This window comes from Silurus meridionalis, chromosome 28 (genome assembly GCF_014805685.1).
Source record: "Silurus meridionalis isolate SWU-2019-XX chromosome 28, ASM1480568v1, whole genome shotgun sequence".
NCBI lineage: Eukaryota > Metazoa > Chordata > Actinopteri > Siluriformes > Siluridae > Silurus > Silurus meridionalis.
Window position 1 is genome coordinate 4,891,419 of NC_060911.1, and position 16,919 is coordinate 4,908,337.

General features: G+C 36.7%; 1 protein-coding gene across 4 annotated transcripts in view; it reads right to left on the reverse strand.

The window, feature by feature from the left end:
* Positions 1–226: 226 nt before the first annotated feature.
* efemp1 (EGF containing fibulin extracellular matrix protein 1) overlaps positions 227–16,919 on the reverse strand; it is a 43,353-nt gene continuing 26,660 nt past the window's right edge. For 3 of the 4 annotated variants that reach the window (XM_046842706.1, XM_046842705.1, XM_046842707.1), the window contains exons 5-11: positions 12,074–12,196; positions 10,607–10,726; positions 6,353–6,469; positions 5,178–5,297; positions 4,043–4,166; positions 2,743–2,935; positions 227–1,596 (exon numbers count right to left, since the gene is read on the reverse strand). In XM_046842706.1, the coding sequence (XP_046698662.1) occupies positions 1,435–1,596; positions 2,743–2,935; positions 4,043–4,166; positions 5,178–5,297; positions 6,353–6,469; positions 10,607–10,726; positions 12,074–12,196 (959 nt within the window). In that variant the 3' untranslated portion in view covers positions 227–1,434. The remainder of the gene's footprint in view (positions 1,597–2,742; positions 2,936–4,042; positions 4,167–5,177; positions 5,298–6,352; positions 6,470–10,606; positions 10,727–12,073; positions 12,197–16,919) is intronic. The other variant, XM_046842709.1, reaches the window with a different exon arrangement.

Below are 16,919 nucleotides of genomic sequence, written 5' to 3' on the forward strand. Positions count from 1 at the left end.
AATCTTAAACGTTAAATTTTCGAACACGGCACAAAAATGCCAAAGGTAATTTGATTAATTAGCATACACGATTGTAAGATTAATATATTTCTGGTTAAATTACACCTTTTTATAAATAGCTATTAGTCTGTTGTTAAAGTCCTGCCACAACAACCTTCTGATATCATTACTATGGTATACATGATCATATAAAATCCTAAATTAATATAAAAAATATAGTCAGTAGGAATCTTAAATATATCCTTTATTTCTTAAAACAATTCTCATCTGCTTTAGAGTACAAAAAACATTCATGAATATGTATGAAATCAGTTTTAAATAAAGAAAAAGATTCCCTTCTGCATAGAGCTTTGTTTTTATGTGAATGACACTGAATATACAAATATAGTTGACTATTGCAGTTATTACTGTATTCATATATATAAGGCACTGCATGTTAGACTTTGGAAAATGAACTACATTTTCTACAAGGGATACAAATTAAAGACAAAACACCTTAAAGCTTGACAGGCTTCATCAGTACTGCTCTTACATACAATGGGTGATAGCATGGTTACAAGACAACAAAACTTTGTGCTTTTGCAACGATCCTCACTACATCTTGTATTTCAAATGTATACACTCTTAACATGTGGATAATTGATAACCTGAAAACCTGAAGATTTTTTCCCCCCAGGGTAACCTTACTGAAACTGATATAGATGACCAAGTGCTTTCAACTGCATTAGTCCATTTAATCCATGTGTGGAGAACTTGTGTGGCTTTGCCATCGTTTCCCAGGTTGTCCAAGGCCAATGGTAAATGCTAAAGAAAATTTTGATTTATAAAAGTGCCATCATCCAAATGCATAAACAGTGTCTACATGTAACTTTCACTCACAACAACAGACTACTAAAAAAAAGTGTAGTATAAAATACGCTAAAATGCAATGTTTTGACATCAAGATTTGATATTGAATTCACTTATTTAACCATGTTGCCTGAGAACATTTTGAATTGGAGTGTTCAGAGCCACGTGACAGGGTTCAAGCGAAAAAAAAAACATAACTAGCAATTTGGGTCATGAAAAAGGTTGGCCATCCAGCCAAGACAACAGAAATCCGAAGTAGAAAGAAGCTATTATACTGTTATGCTGCTATACCTTTTCTTGCTATCGATCCCGGTCTCGCTGTGTCAAGCACACTCTTACATTGTCTAGTTGTCAAGTCTCTAATTAATTAAGCTACACATTTCCCTGCAACTACCTGCTAGTCGATCCCTTTTAACATCCATACCTTATTCATATCAAAAGTTCCTAAAAGAAGAGCAGGATCAACTATACAGAACAGAAAGGATATAAAAAAGACTTGCACAGGTGATAAATTCTTGGCACGGTGATGGTAGAACGTAGCATACTGGATATGTTTACACGTGTGAAGAGGCGGTACAGCAGCCACTAGAAGGAGAATGGTCCCACGATGATGGTGAGCCGTAATAAGGAGCTGCTGCGATAGTTTGTGGTAGTGTGGTGGGTGATCATCTCTAGGTCGAGGATGATCTCAAGGGGGCCCTCTAGGGACTTGGTCATCACCAACATTGCGCTGACATTGCTGGAACGCTATAAGCAAGGAAATGTGATCAGTGGCTTTATATAATATTAAAACATGAATGCAAATGGACAGATTAGTAATGTGGGAACTGTATTTTGGATTATAGATAACATGTTCTATGCAAACTGAAATACAGATATGTGTAGGAGGTGCAATTTGTTTGAGTGGGAGTCTACAACCTTTAGGACACCACAGACCAGTTCCTTTTTAGAATTTTTTTTTCTGGATTAGCTGGTGTATAAATAAATAAATAAATAAATAAATAAATAAATAAATAAATAAATATATATATATATATATATATATATATATATATATATATATATATATATATATATATATATACACATCTACCGTAATTTCCAGACTTGCAAGCGCACCCAAATATAAACCGCACCCACTGAATTTGACAAAGATTTTTATTTTGAACATAAATACGCCGCACCTGTCTATAAGCCACAGGTGTCTACACTGAAAGTAATGAACTTCACACAGGATTTAACAGAAGACAGTGTCTGTTACACGGCTTGTATCTAAACAGTAGCCTACCAAGAAAGTCATTGTTCACTCTCTTCCTCCTTCCTTTCACAACTATTTCTCTCGAGAGTTTATCTTTTGGCATCGTCGTGCGTTTAAAAATCACCATCGGTGATGCTTTTCTCCCGATGGCGTGCAGCTCAGAACACAGGTGAAGTGCGTTTTTTCATGCCCAGTTGTTTTCAGCGTGACGAATGATTCGCATTTCCTCTAGACAGTCTGAGCGGCAGGTCAAACGTCTGAGGAACCTTATCCATATTTATGATGCGGTGCGGTCTGATTCAGTGGAAGCGCATCTGATTTAATATAAAGAGTTTCATTGGTTCAGCTGAACCCGTTCGGCAGTTTCATTGGTCTAATGTTATGGAGCTCCGTTTTTTGGCTTGAAGCATGTGAAACTGGGAAAAACCATAAATTAGCCGCTTCGTTATTTAAGCGGTAGTTGCCACATTAGATGAGGGAAGGTCATGTAAGCAGATGTGTGCAGTTTAAGGAGTAGTCTGTGTCGCCATATTTGGAGCCCATGGTGAATGCTGGGAATTGGAGCTCCCATCTGAATGAGATTTGGCATCGTGTTACAGTCTCTACTATTTCTTATTTACTATTTCATTACTCACCCTGAGGAAGAATTCTCCTCCCTCGTTGCCGGCTCTGATCCTGAAGGTGTTGTGCGTGTTACTATAGATGTTGGTGGCTTGGATCTGAAAAATATCTGCTGGTACGGTACGGTCAGAGTGAATGTTCATATACTTATACACAATGGACTGTGGCAAGCCACGGCACGCACTGGTAGATGAGCAGACACACCGGCTGGAAAGAAAAAAAAAGTCTTTTACACAGCAGCAGCAGCTATAGCTGTGAATGGTAGAGTATTTTACATGGATTTCATGGAACTTCATGCTGGAGTCAAAACACAATTCACAATATTCAATATACAATATCAGTTTCAGACAGAGTACAGGTTTTCTATGCTCACAAAAAACAAGCCATTTTGTTCTGTTTAGATCTGCCATGAACTCCTTGTCCTGAGTTTTGGTGCTTATGATGCTTTCACATTTAAACTGCTTAGCCAAGATTGTGAGTGTGGGCAGAAGTGCAGTCAGTAAAAATGAGCATTAAGGCTTGTGAGCAAACTGTAGAACCTGGCATGTGATCTCAGACTCTCTCAGTGCTCGCATGCACCTCGGATTCCCAGAATGCTAGTAAAAAAGCTCAAAATACACAGTTCAGGGCACATTGTGCTAGTTCTTTGACCACTATTACTAAAAGTACTCTGCAAACACGCTCACGTTTTCTATTAAAAACAATTATATCGAATATATATAGATTACGTTTAGAATACTTTCATAATATAGAAATAAGCTGTTTCTTTTTTTTGAGGGAAAATGTGACTAATGGGACCAAAAATATACTGGGAAAACAACCCAAGAGCTTCTTTACGCAAAAAAATGTTCTTAAATGACCAGTCAATCACCTGCTCTCATATAGCAATTTACAGCAAACATACAACAATTTGGTACCTCAACAGTTGGTACCTGTAAATGTTTAACCTACAAACAGACCAAAATGGTACACCGTATGGCCAAATGTGGACATCTGACTATGACACCCGTATAGTGTGTGTGTGTCTGCCCCAAGCTGTGTCCAATAAGTTATGCATAATCGTCCACAATATCTTTGCATATTAAACATATTTGGGATTAGCAGAAAGACCAACTTTACACCAGATATCAATCGTGTTGTGAGCTTGTGCCACATATCTGCCTTCCAAAATCTAGTGAAAAGCCTTCCCAGAAGAGTAGGTGTCCACATACTTATGGCGATCGAATGTAAATCCAGTCTGTTGAATCTGTGCAGCTCGAACAAACAATCTTAGCCTTTAGAAACAGGCATGAGGATCGTGTCAGGTGAACTTACTTTTCTGACGTGCGCACATAAGGCTCTTGACAGGGGTTTTTGGGGTAACACCGGACGCCTCCATAGTAGTTCCAGCACATTTCGTCCTCACCGCACTGGTGGCCGGTTTCGCACTCGTTAATGTCTGAGATCAAACGGAAAGGAAATATATGTGTACAGTATATCATAGAAACAACACATGAGATAACACCTTTGGGTAGCAAAGTTACTGTTACTACCTAGAAGTTGATTGATTTTCCAATAAAACATTTTCCAGAATGTCTTATTCTTCTACTTCTATTTAAATTCTATTTTAAAAATAAAATAAAATAATAGCACGCAATTTGCAATGCAGCCAGCACTACCACAGAGTCATGCTATTCTAAACATTTTCCATGTTTATGATTTCACCATGCTATAAATACTGCATAACTCTAGTACCAGTCTGTAAAAAAAAAAAAAAAATGAAACCATTGTCAACCAAATTTTACATGTGCCAGTTTCCCAGGGTTTTTCTTTTAGTGTGTGTCTCCATTAAATCAAGAGGCTTAGGCTTAATCTCTGCCTGGCACACAAGCCCACAGAGTCTTACTTACTAAACCCCTGGTCTCGCTGTTACAGTAAAGGGGGATATTGGAAAGCATGGGCAATCCCTATTCTTACAACTAAGGCAAGCCTGGAGTTTATACAGATGCACACATATGCACTCGCACACATCAAACACCTCTCAGCATCAAAGTACACCCCTTAACCGAAGGCAACTATTTCTGACACAGAAGCAGAGATTCATCAGGAGACTCGTGGAAGAGGAAAAAATAACACAGTTTCTCATTTGAAACTCTTTGAGAAAAAAAAAACTAAACAAATATAAATATATATATATATATATATATATATATATATATATATATATATATATATACATACACACACCCCACAGACATAAATCTCCTTTTCGGAGGCTGAAACACTAATGCCTTGTTTGCTCTCTTTCACATTCTTTCCATGACAGTCTGGTTAAAATTGCCGAGCTCATATTCCGTCATATATCTCCTTCAGCACTGACATGTCCAATTTTGATACGGATCCGAAATGGGCATGGAGTTTGTAGAGATCAGCATATTTCACTCCCAAAAAAGAAGCCAAAGCCAAGTACCTTGACACATTCTTGTTCCCTGGAGCTCATATCCTACAGGGCAAGTGCAGGAATATTCTCCAGGGCTGTTGATGCAGGCATATTGGCACATGTAGCGGGAGAAGGCACACTCGTCAATGTCTGCAAGCGAAACGGGAAAAGGAAGTGGTTTAGAACATGCACAGCAGTGTTAGTGATAGTATAATTTCTGAACAAGTGGTGAAACATGAGTTTACCTTACTGTACATGTAGTATTACTTTACATTACATAAGGTTATGTTAATATAAGGGCATCAAAACTACAACAGCATCTTTTGTTTCAATATCCCTTTATTGGAATAGATTTTTTACAAATCAAATGCTGAAGTAGAATCGACTTCAGTTTGATTCTGAAAAACATTCTATAAAATGCTTGAACCCCCTAATAATGACTCCAAAAAGTTTCCTCGATTACATTATTCATCATGTCAACATATCTACGTACTTTCTGTTTTCTAAAATCATTGGTAACTATACAATTAGATATAAATTTTTGAAACTATCTGGTTGTGTCTAAGAAGGTTTCTAAGGAAGTGGTAGCTAAGTGGTTAAGATTTTCGACTTGTTGCTTGGAAGGTCATGACTTCAAATCCCAGAAAACTCTAAGAAGCCCCTTAGGTTGGGCTCCTGAGCAAGGCCCTAAACACTCAACTGCTCAGTTGTATAAATGAGATACATGTAAATCGCTGCGGAAGTGCGTCGGCCAAATGCCGTAACTGCAACCTAAGTATTTTTGGCGCATATCCAGGTGAAAGCTTGTTATTATGTGCTCAACAAATGAGAAATAGTTACCTAATATTTTTTAATGATTTTTCATGAAATGTATTATCAAATGATGGGAGCCCATATGACATTCATTGGATCCCTTTTTCCAGATTTAAGGCAGTACAATTAACCAAAAATATTATATATATATATATATATATATATATATATATATATATATATATATATATATATATATATATATAAAACATCAAACTTCTTTGATTAGTTATGGCAACAAGAAATGTAATAATATAGCAAGATAATTTGAAGCGTTTCGATTTTGTTTGTTAGTGAGACGTTGGACTGACTATGGAGGTGTGAAGAATAAATGTCAAGACTGGGATTGCTTTAAGACAAAGATATTGACAGCTAAAAAAAATAAGACCCACCTAAACAGGAAACGGAGTCGGATGCTAGCTCGTAGCCCTGGCGACAGTGGCAGATAAAGGAGCCAATAAGGTTGTAACACTGATGGTCGCATGGCTGACTCTGACATTCATTCACGTCTGAAACAAAGATTATATTAAGGTGGTCTTCAAACTGGCACAACAATGAAAGAAACAGTGAATTTGAGAATAAAAAATGCAATGTAAATGTGATTATCCCACACGAAAAAATAGTAATTACTCCTAGCAAGCACTCATGCACTGCAGACTATCTTTAGGTAATGCTCTATAAACTTCAATGTCTGGTACATGGAGTTTTTTTTGCCCTAAAGTTTTTTCTTCCTAATAATGATGTGGTCATGTACATATATACATACATAAATACACAAATACATACAAATATACATACAAATATACATTCATACATATAAATACATACATATACTACAGGGACAAAAGTTGAATACATGCTTTTTGAACATCCAATTTCACATTTAATTTATTTGCTGTTATAGAAACCTCCAATTTCCTGGAAAGATGCTTAAGTTCAAGTTCAAGTTTATTTCTTTAGCATTTTTCACAATGGATGTTGTCTTAAAGCAGTTTTACAAAATGTAAGAATTAAATTAAATTATGTTTATTTTTCCCTGATGAGCAAGCCTGGGGCGACTGTGGCAAGAAAAAACTCCCTTAGATGTTATGAGGAAGAAACCTTGAGAGGAACCAGACTCAAAAGGGGAACCCATCCTCATTTGGGTGAGATCAAGAGTGTGATTATTAATCTTAAAACAATACAAAACACCAGAGAATGAGAACAACCATGAGCACGGCATTGTGTGATTATGACTAATGTCCTTTCTACAGTCTTATACAGTCAGTTGACAGTAGCTACTGAGCAACTCATAAAATAGCTCAACATTTGAGATCAATGAACTTATGTGATCAAAGATCCAACACCAGCTTCTCAATGCCAGAGCCTTTAACAAAGAGGTCCAATGTCCAAACTCTACATGAAGTGGGATCCGAATGGCGCTGGTACGTCTCTAGATGCTTCAGGATGTTTGCGGGGTTGGCATCTACTTCTTTTAAGATCCATAATCTTCATGAGGTGGGACACAACTGGAGCTGGTGCAACCTCAGGATGCCTCAGGATGGGTAGAAAAAGAGAAGCAGTGGAGAGGAATTAGCGTAGCTGCTGTTCATAATATTAACAAGCACAAGTTGATAATGTGCATTTAATCAGATGTACTGGAGCACAAGGTTATATGTGATGTGTTTTATGTGTACGACTTGATAAAAAGATACGTTTTTAATCGGCACTTAAACTGGGAGAGTGTGTCTGAGCCACAAACACTGTCAGGAACACTATTCCAAAGTTTAGGAGCTAAATGTGAAAATGGTCTACCACCTTTAGTAGACTTTGCTATTTTAGGAACTACTAGAAGTCCAGAGTTTTGAGATCTCAAGGAGCGTGATGAATTATAGCTTGTTAGAAGACTGGATAGAAACATGGGAGACAAACCATTTAGGGCCAGTGTAGGGATGATAAAATCGGGGTTATATGGTGATATTTTCTTAACCTTGTAAGAAATCTGACTGCTGCATTCTGGACTGTAGCTTGTTTATTAATGATGCAGGACAACCACCGAGTAATGCATTACAAAGGTCCAGTCTGAAGGTCATGAATGCATCATGCAACATGTTTCTTAGCTTAGCAATATTTCTTAGGTGGCAGAAGGCTGTTTTTGTTATATAGGGGATATGATTTTCAAAAGACAAGTTGATGACTAAAATAACTCCCAGGTCTTTTACAGTTTAACTAGTAGTTACAGTACATGCTTCTAAATGCAAGTTGAATTGCTGGAGCTTCTGTGTTTTTTTTTTTTACTGATTAGCAACATCTCTTTCTTATCAGAATTTAATAATAGAAAGGCATCATCCAATCTTTAAATTCTTTTACACACTCAGTTAATCGAGCCAAATAAGATATCTCGTATGGTTTTGATGAGATAAATAGCTGGGTATCATCAGCATAACAGTGGAAGCTAATCCAATGCCTTCTATAAATATTTCCCAAAGGAAGCATATATATTGTGAAAAGGAGAGGTCCCAGAACTGAACCTTGTGGCACCCCATAAATTACTTGCATTTTACCTGGATAGTTCTCCATTTAAATCTACAAAATGGTAACGATCAGACAGGTAGGATTCAAACCAGCTCAATGCCTGTCCCTGAATGCCGATGTATTTCTGTAAACAATCTATGAGAAAGTCATGAGCTATAGTGTTAAATGCAGCACTAAGATCTAGTGAAACTAACAGAGAAATGTAGCTTTGGTCTGAAGCTAAAAACAGGTCATTTGTGATTTTAACTAGAGAAGTTTCTGTGCTATGATGGGGCCTGAAAACTGAAAACTCTTCAAAGGTATTTTTTTCTTGTAAGAAGGAGCAGAACTGGGCAAACACGATATTTTCTAAAATCTTAGACATAAACGGGAAGATTTGAAATGGGTCTGTAATATGATTTTTTTGGATCCAAATTAGGTTTCCTAATGAGGGGCTTATTAACTGCCAACTTGAGGGGTTTAGGGACGTGACCTAAAGATAGTAAGGAATTCATAATATTCAGAAGAGGCTCACCAGCTGTATGTAACACTTCTTTAAGTAGTTTAGTTAAAATAGGATCTAACAGACATGTTGTTGATTTGGTTTTGGTGATGTTCCACTAGATATTGGAGTGTGCTTGGAAGATTTGTGTTCATTCAGCTACAAGGGTGTTAATAAAGGCAGGTACTGTTGTAGGTGAGGTGAGGAGGTCTGGGGTGCAGTCAGCATTCCTATTCATCCCAAAGTTGTTGAATAGAGTTAAGGTCAGAGCTCTATAGCAGGAGATCTTCCTCTCCAACCCATGCAAACCATAACTTCAGGGTGCTTTTTTGCGCAGGGGCATTGTCATGCTGGAACAGGTTTGGGCCTCCTATTTTAAATCAAGGTAAAATATAATGCTAGGGCATCCAAAGACATTCTACACAATTGCATGCCTCCAACTTTGGGGTAACATTTTTGGGGGAAAACTAAATATGGCTGGGAAAGTCCATATAATCGTACATACAAACACTTATACATACAGTATATAATCACATTATGATTTCTGCATTGTAATTATAGAACAAAGCATATGTAGGGCATGCAAACAGATGCAACAGCCCCACCAAAAGTTTAAAGAAATACAAAATGCTATGAAGAAGCTACAGTCTGGAATCCTAGTCCAGACTGTAGATTTATCCAGTCTTGCAGTAACATGCCATTATTTAACCTATCACTCTTTTATCCAAATAGCCTTTGGAGCAGAACTAAAAATAGATGCATTAGACTGTACAAAGTACAGAGAATTATTATTTTAAATTACTCTCCTCTTTACTATGTTTGGTGGAGAACGTGGGATGAACCCAGCTTAGAAGCCTTTTATTAGAAATAGTTTGTGTCCTCATGTTATAACGTGTTGTAATTCAAAATATTTTTTTTCTCCGTGGTCCAGCTGAGACTTGTGTTTATAAAAACCTGATTAGGGCATGAATGTTCAATTCAATTCAATTCAGTAAAATTTTATTTTTATAGCACGTTTAACAATAAACATTGACCCAAAGCAGCTTTACAGAGATAAATAAATTACAATTATTATTTTTATCATCATAAATAAGTCCCTTTAAGTTTATCTTTATGAGCGAGCCGATGGCAAGGAAAAACACCTGATGGTATGAAGCAGAAACTTTGAGAGGAACCAGACAAAGGGAACCCATCCTGATCTGGGTGACAGCAAATGTCCATTTATTATAGTTTAATTAATGTTATCAACTGTTCACTGATGTCTCTCTCTCTCTCTCTCTCTCTCTCTCTCTCTCTCTCTCTCTCTCTCAGCATTTTTTCCACTTCTTATCTTTTGTGTGCTGGAGAGAAAAAATGAAAAAGCCTGGACACAGTGTTACTAACAGATGTACTAAGAGTATAAACAAATGGGGTTGCAGGTTTGGCTGAAACTGGGGACTTTTCCAAATAAAAGCAAAGTGCATTTTTTGATGTACATTTTATACCTAAATAATTTTTTCTGTCTCTCCTTGGGGTCTTCTTCAGATAATGATTCAAATATTAAAGTGCATCTCTACGTCTTTTTCTCCTGTTTGACATTTGAAAAAGAATGACCTGAGCGTTACACACATGCTTGTGTACAGAATCAGATTTGCTGGATTGAATCTCTCACCCACACAGCTGTGGTTGTTGCTGGCAAGCTGGTAGCCAGGGTTACACTCGCAGTAGTAGGATCCGGGGACGTTCACACATCTGTGCATGCAGTAGTGTGACATAAGGCACTCATCTCTATCTGTGTACACACACACACACACACACACACACACACACACACACACACACACACACACAAAAACATGTTTTGTTCACAGTGGTCGCCAAGACTGTCCAAAAGTTTATTTCTCTAATGTTGTGTATGTGAGCTGCTCCTCAGTTAACAGCAAATAGGTCATACAGTGACTGTCAAAAAAATGTTTTTGAGACACATGTTTGTTTCATTTGCTATCGTGCAACAAACTGTGTAAAAGACAATAACAAAATAATTGAACAGTGAAGGACGGAAAGAACGTTCTATGGACAGAAGAACTTCTGTAAGAATGAGTATGACGAAGAACAGGAGAGAAGATGTTAGCAGACTGCCTCACCCTCACAGTCAAACATGGAGGTGGAAGTTTAATGGTTTGGGGTTCTTTGGAGCAGGAAAGGTTTGAGACTTTATTACAGGTGAAAGAAAAACTGAACGAACATGGCTACGTTCCATACTTCAACATACAACAAGACAATGATCCAAATCATACATCCAAGCTCTGTAATAGTCATTTAGAGAGTAAACAGTCATCTGGAATGCAATCTATCATGGAATCCTACCCTGTCACTGCACCTATGTCCTATTGAACTGCTCTGGGATGAACTGGATCACAAAGTCAGAAAGAAATCTAGTAAAGATCATCTTTGGCAAGTTTTAAAAGAGTTTTTCAGGTGAATGTTTGGAGAAGCTGTCCGGATGCCAAGAATGTGTAAAGCTGTTATTCGTGCTAAGGAAGGATTTTTCAATGAAAACAAGGTATTTTATAATGCTACCCAGAAAATGTTGATACATTTTTTTTAGTAATAATGCTGGTTGTCATTTAAATGACAAGTTTAAATTAATCTACTTGCTCGTATCATTTCTATAGAAATTGTTTATTTACTTGTATTTGTTTGGTAAAAGTAAACATTTCTATAGAAATTGTTAATTCACTTGTTTTTGTTTAGTAAAAGTAAAAATATTTAATTGTTATATGTTTTTTAAGTATTAATGGAAAGAGCTCTCAGTAACAGTTTCCATGGTAAAGCTTTACAGGAATTCTAGCTTTCTGATTATTGTATGCAAGGTGATTTATTATTATTATTTTTATTATTATATATCATCAAATGGACTCACAAGTAAACTACTGTTAATTATTACAATAACATAATTGATAAGGAACTAACTTGTTTGGGTTCCAAAAAATCAAATGAAACTCGAAATGTATGAAGTACCTAATTATTGGCAAATCACTTCAGGACTTAAAAAAGAACCCCTAGTCAAGAGGTGAACACATCACTGGGTGAAGATGTAGCTAAAACAAAAAGATTGTACAGAAAGCAGGATTCTCACCCACACATTGGTCACCGCTCTTCTGGTAGCCTGGTAGACACTGGCATTGAAAAGATCCGTGGGTGTTATAGCAGGTCTGATCTGCACTGCACGTGTGCCTTCCTGTATTACACTCGTTGATATCTGCACTCACAAACACACACAAATATTTAATAAATAATATTAGCCATGAAATATTGTAAGATTTTGCCATTCTTTAACAAAACGACACTTCACAGTTTCAGGATCCGGAATTGTCTATGAGGAATTCCTGTGAATGATCTCCCTGTGAGGTTTTTGCCTCAATATCAGTAGGTGGACGAAATATAAAACTTCTAGGTGTAACTGTATGCATGAATGCGTGTGTTGCCATCCTAACTTTTTTCATTTGTTTTCCCACACGGCTAAAAATCCAGCACAATTCTGACCAAAGCTAACATTTTTGCTTCAAACAAATGAGTGCCTGAGCAAGTGATCCAAAGAGTGTATTTGTTGTATCAGATGTTGAAAAAAATACATTTAAGTTATTAGATATTAGTGTATGTTACTTTTTCATGCACATGTGAGTCTTCCTTAAACTGTTGCCACAAAGTTGAAGGTACACAATGGTATAGTGTATAGAATTACGCTTCGCTTGAACTAGGAGACCCAAATCTGCTCCAGCATTACAATGCCCTTGTGCACAAAACCAGCTCCATGAACATATGATTTTATAGATTGGATTGGAAGATCTTGAGTGGCCTGCTATAGAGCTTTGACCTCAACCCTATTTAACACTTTTGGGATATTAGATCTCTCACGTCAAAAGCGCTGACTATAAACAAAGTTCTTACAGACCAGGAGTTTTAATATAATGTGTTTAATAGAAACGTGGATTAAACTGAATGAATATGTAGCATTAAATGAAGTGAGTCCTCCTGGGTATAGTAATTACACACACCAGCCCCGTCCAAATGGCGAAGGAGGAGGAGTCGCAGATATCTATTATAATAATCTAAGCGTCACACTTTAAACTAAACACAAATGTAAAACTTTTGAGGTTCTTTACACCAACATACAATATTTGGTGTCTGAAAGCAGGTCTAATCTAATTAGAAATTGATCTAGTAATTATTTATAGATCCCAAGGGCCCTACTCTGATTTTCTCATAGAATTTGCAGATTTAAACCACAAATTAAACTACTTCTTTAGACAAAACATTAATTGTTGGTTACTTTAATACTCATTTTCATAATCAGGAAGACTCCTTAAAAGCAGCAGTTGTGTCCATTCTAGATTCAGTTGGAATTAATCAGAATGTTATAGGATCCACTCATAGTGGTGGACACACTCTTGATATATTATTAACATTTGGATAAAAAAAGAAATTATAATAATTATTATATATATATATATATATACATATATATATATATATATATATATATATATATATATATATATATATATATATATATATATATATAAAATTACAATATATAAACTGTGGAATTATGACTATATATATATATATATATATATATATATATATATATATATATATATATAGTCATTATTCCACAGTCTGAAGCTATTTCAGACCATCACCTAATCTCTTTTAAAATGCATTAAAATGCCTAAGTCATTGCAATAGTACCTCACCAGGTTACAGTTTTCCGGAATCTTCCGGAAATTACTATATTAATTATATTTCTGTCTGACCCCCCGACTGGGCCACTGAATGCCTAAAAAATCAATGTTCTGTTACACTCTAAATGATGTAGCTTCCATTAAAACCAAAATAATCAGTAAGAAAAAATTTGCACAGTGGTATAATGATCATACGTGCACCTTAAAACAGACCACTTGGAAATTAGAAGGTAAATGGTGTCAAAGCAAATTTACATTTTTTCAAATAGCATGGAAGGAGAGCCTCCTGAGTTATAGAAAATCTTTTAGTGCTGCTAGATCAGCATATTTCTCCACCCTCATAGAAATAACAAGCATAATCCTAGATTTTTATCCATCATGGTAGCAAAATTAACAGGAAAAATAAGCACTGCACTAACATGCACACCATCATTAGGTAGTAATGATTTCATGAACTTTTTTAATAATGAAGTTGAAAACATCAGGCAAAAAATCCAGATGATAAAAATAAATACAAACTATTTTATAAATAACCCTGTAGACAGCAGTGTAATTATAATCCATCAGTTACAAAATGTTACCCTTATTCAAGAGAATTACTTAATTTTATTTATTTCCTCATTAAAATCATCAGCCTGCATTCTTGATCTCTTGCCTACAAATTTCTTCAAACAAATAATTACAGAGGTAATTGAACCTGTTTAAAAATTTATAAACTTCTCCATAAGCACTGATTATATAACTAAATCCTTCAAACTGGCAGTTATCAACCCCCTAATTAGGAAACCTGATCTTGTCCCTTGTCAGCTGTCCAACTACAGGCCAATATTAAACCTCCCCTTTATCTCCAAGATTTTGGAAAAGGTTGTAGCACAGCAGTTCTGCTCACATCTACTTATGAATAACATTTTTTAAATGTATCAGTCAGGATTTCGGCCTCATCATAGCACAGAGACGGCGCTAGTTAAGGTGGTAAATGACCTGTTATTGGCCTCTGATCAGGGTTTTGTCTCTTTGCTTGTTTTGCTCGACCTTAATGAAGCTTTTGACACCATTTATCATACTATTCTGCTTGCTAGACTTGAGAACGTTGTTGGAATAAAGTGAACAGCTCTTTCCTGGCTTAGGTCTTATTTAACTGATCCCTATCAGTTTGTTGATATAAATGGTGAGTTCTCCACACTTTATGAGGTAAAGTTTTGTGTTCTGCAAGGATCTGTCTTAGGCCCACTGCTTTTCTCTTTATATATACTGCCTTTGGGTAAAATCAACATAAACGTGGTATTTGCTTCCATTGCTATGCTGATGATACACAGCTGTATATTTCAGCAAAGCCAGATGAGAGAGATCAGCTTAACAATGTTGAGGAGTATCTAGAAGACATTAGACAGTGGATGCTTGATAACGTCCTTTTGCTCAACTTAGATAAGACGGAAGTACTTTTACTAGGACCACATGCAGCTAGAAGTAAACTTTTCGATTATGTAGCATCTCTGGATGGTGTTTCTGTTCCAGTGTGTACAGCAGTCTAAGACCTTGGTGTAATTATTGACCCTAGTCTTTCTTTGAGGCTCGCGTGAATAATATTACCAGGATCGCTTTTTTTTACCTTATAAATTTAGCTAAAATTAGAAATATGATGTCGTTACAAGAAGCAGAAAAACTAGGTAATGATTTTTGTTAGACTACTGTAATGCTTTACTGTCTGGGTGTTTGAGTAAGTGCATAAATAAGCTTTAGTTAGTTCGGAATGCAGCAGCAAGAGTCCTTACGCGATCTAGAAAATATGAGCACATCACCCCTGTTTCAATCAATCTACACTGCTCCCAATTAAATCTTGCATTGATTATAAAATAATACTACTGACATTTAAAGCACTTAATAGTCTCCTGCCGCAGTATCTAAATAAACTTCTGTACCAATATGATCCTCCACGCCTACTTAGATCAAAAGGTGCAGGCTATTTGTTGGTACCTCAAATATTGAAGACTACAGCAGGGGGCAGATTTTTCTCTTATAAAGCCACACAGTTATGGAACAGCCTTCCAACCAGTGTTCAGGACTCAGACACAGTCTCAGTGTTCAAGTCAAAGCTGAAAACATATTTATTTAGTCAAGTCTTTTATCAGTAGAATATTTCTTAGGTGAAGGAGCAGATCTGGAGAGATTATGGATATCGAGTGTTCGGTGTGGTGGGTTGTATCTTATGCCAGAGATCCCTCATGTCTGTTACCTTCTGGTTCTCCCTTTTAGCTATGCTGCCATTGCGGGTCTTGCCAGAGCCCCAACTGCACAGTGTCCTTAACTTTCATACAACAATAAGAACACATAATAATCCATATCCTTCTATTCCTGTCAACTCTCTCTCTCTCTCTCTCTCTCTCTCTCTCTCTCTCTCTCTCTCTCTCTCTTTCTCCCTCTCTCGGTCGAGTTAAACATGCTTCTGAGGTTCCAGTGACCACTGTTTCTGCCCCTCTCCCCTCCTCGGATCAGCCTACTCCATCATGGCCTGCCTCTGGATTGTGTTCTCTTCGACTGGAGGCCACTCTGTGCAGCTGGGGACGGTTTCTCATCAACACCCTGAGGTTCCATGAAATTACGAAGTAAGAACAGGAGCTTCAAGGATGGATTTGGACTGTATTTAATGACAACATTCTGCTACACTGACTCAGGACTACAATTTGCTTTTGGTCACCATCACTGTACCCCGCAACATTGTTTATCTGTAATAAATGGACATTGTGGTGCAACCCAGATGAGGATGGGTCTGGGTTCCCCCTTGAGTCTGGTTCCCCTCAAGGTTTCTTCCTAAAGCCATCTCGGAGAGTTTTTTCTTGTCACAGTCGCCACCGGCTTGCTCATCAGGGACAAACGTACACATCTTATTCCTTTTTATATCACCACATTATCTGTATAAAGCTGCTTTGAGACAATTTTCATTGTTAAAAGAGCTATACAAATAAAGATGTATTGAATTGAATTGAATTAATTTGAATAGAATTGAATTGAATTGAATTGAACACTAACTGCACACCAGGTCTCCTCACCCAACAGTATCTGGCTTTACTAATTGGCTGAATGATCACAAATCTCCACAAGCACACTCCAAAATCTTGTGGAACATCTTCCCAGAAAAGTAAAGGTTCTTATAATTGTTATATATTTATATATCACGTTATCTACACATATTGTGCCTTATATATATTCTTCATGTACTTGCTAATATATACACAGTAT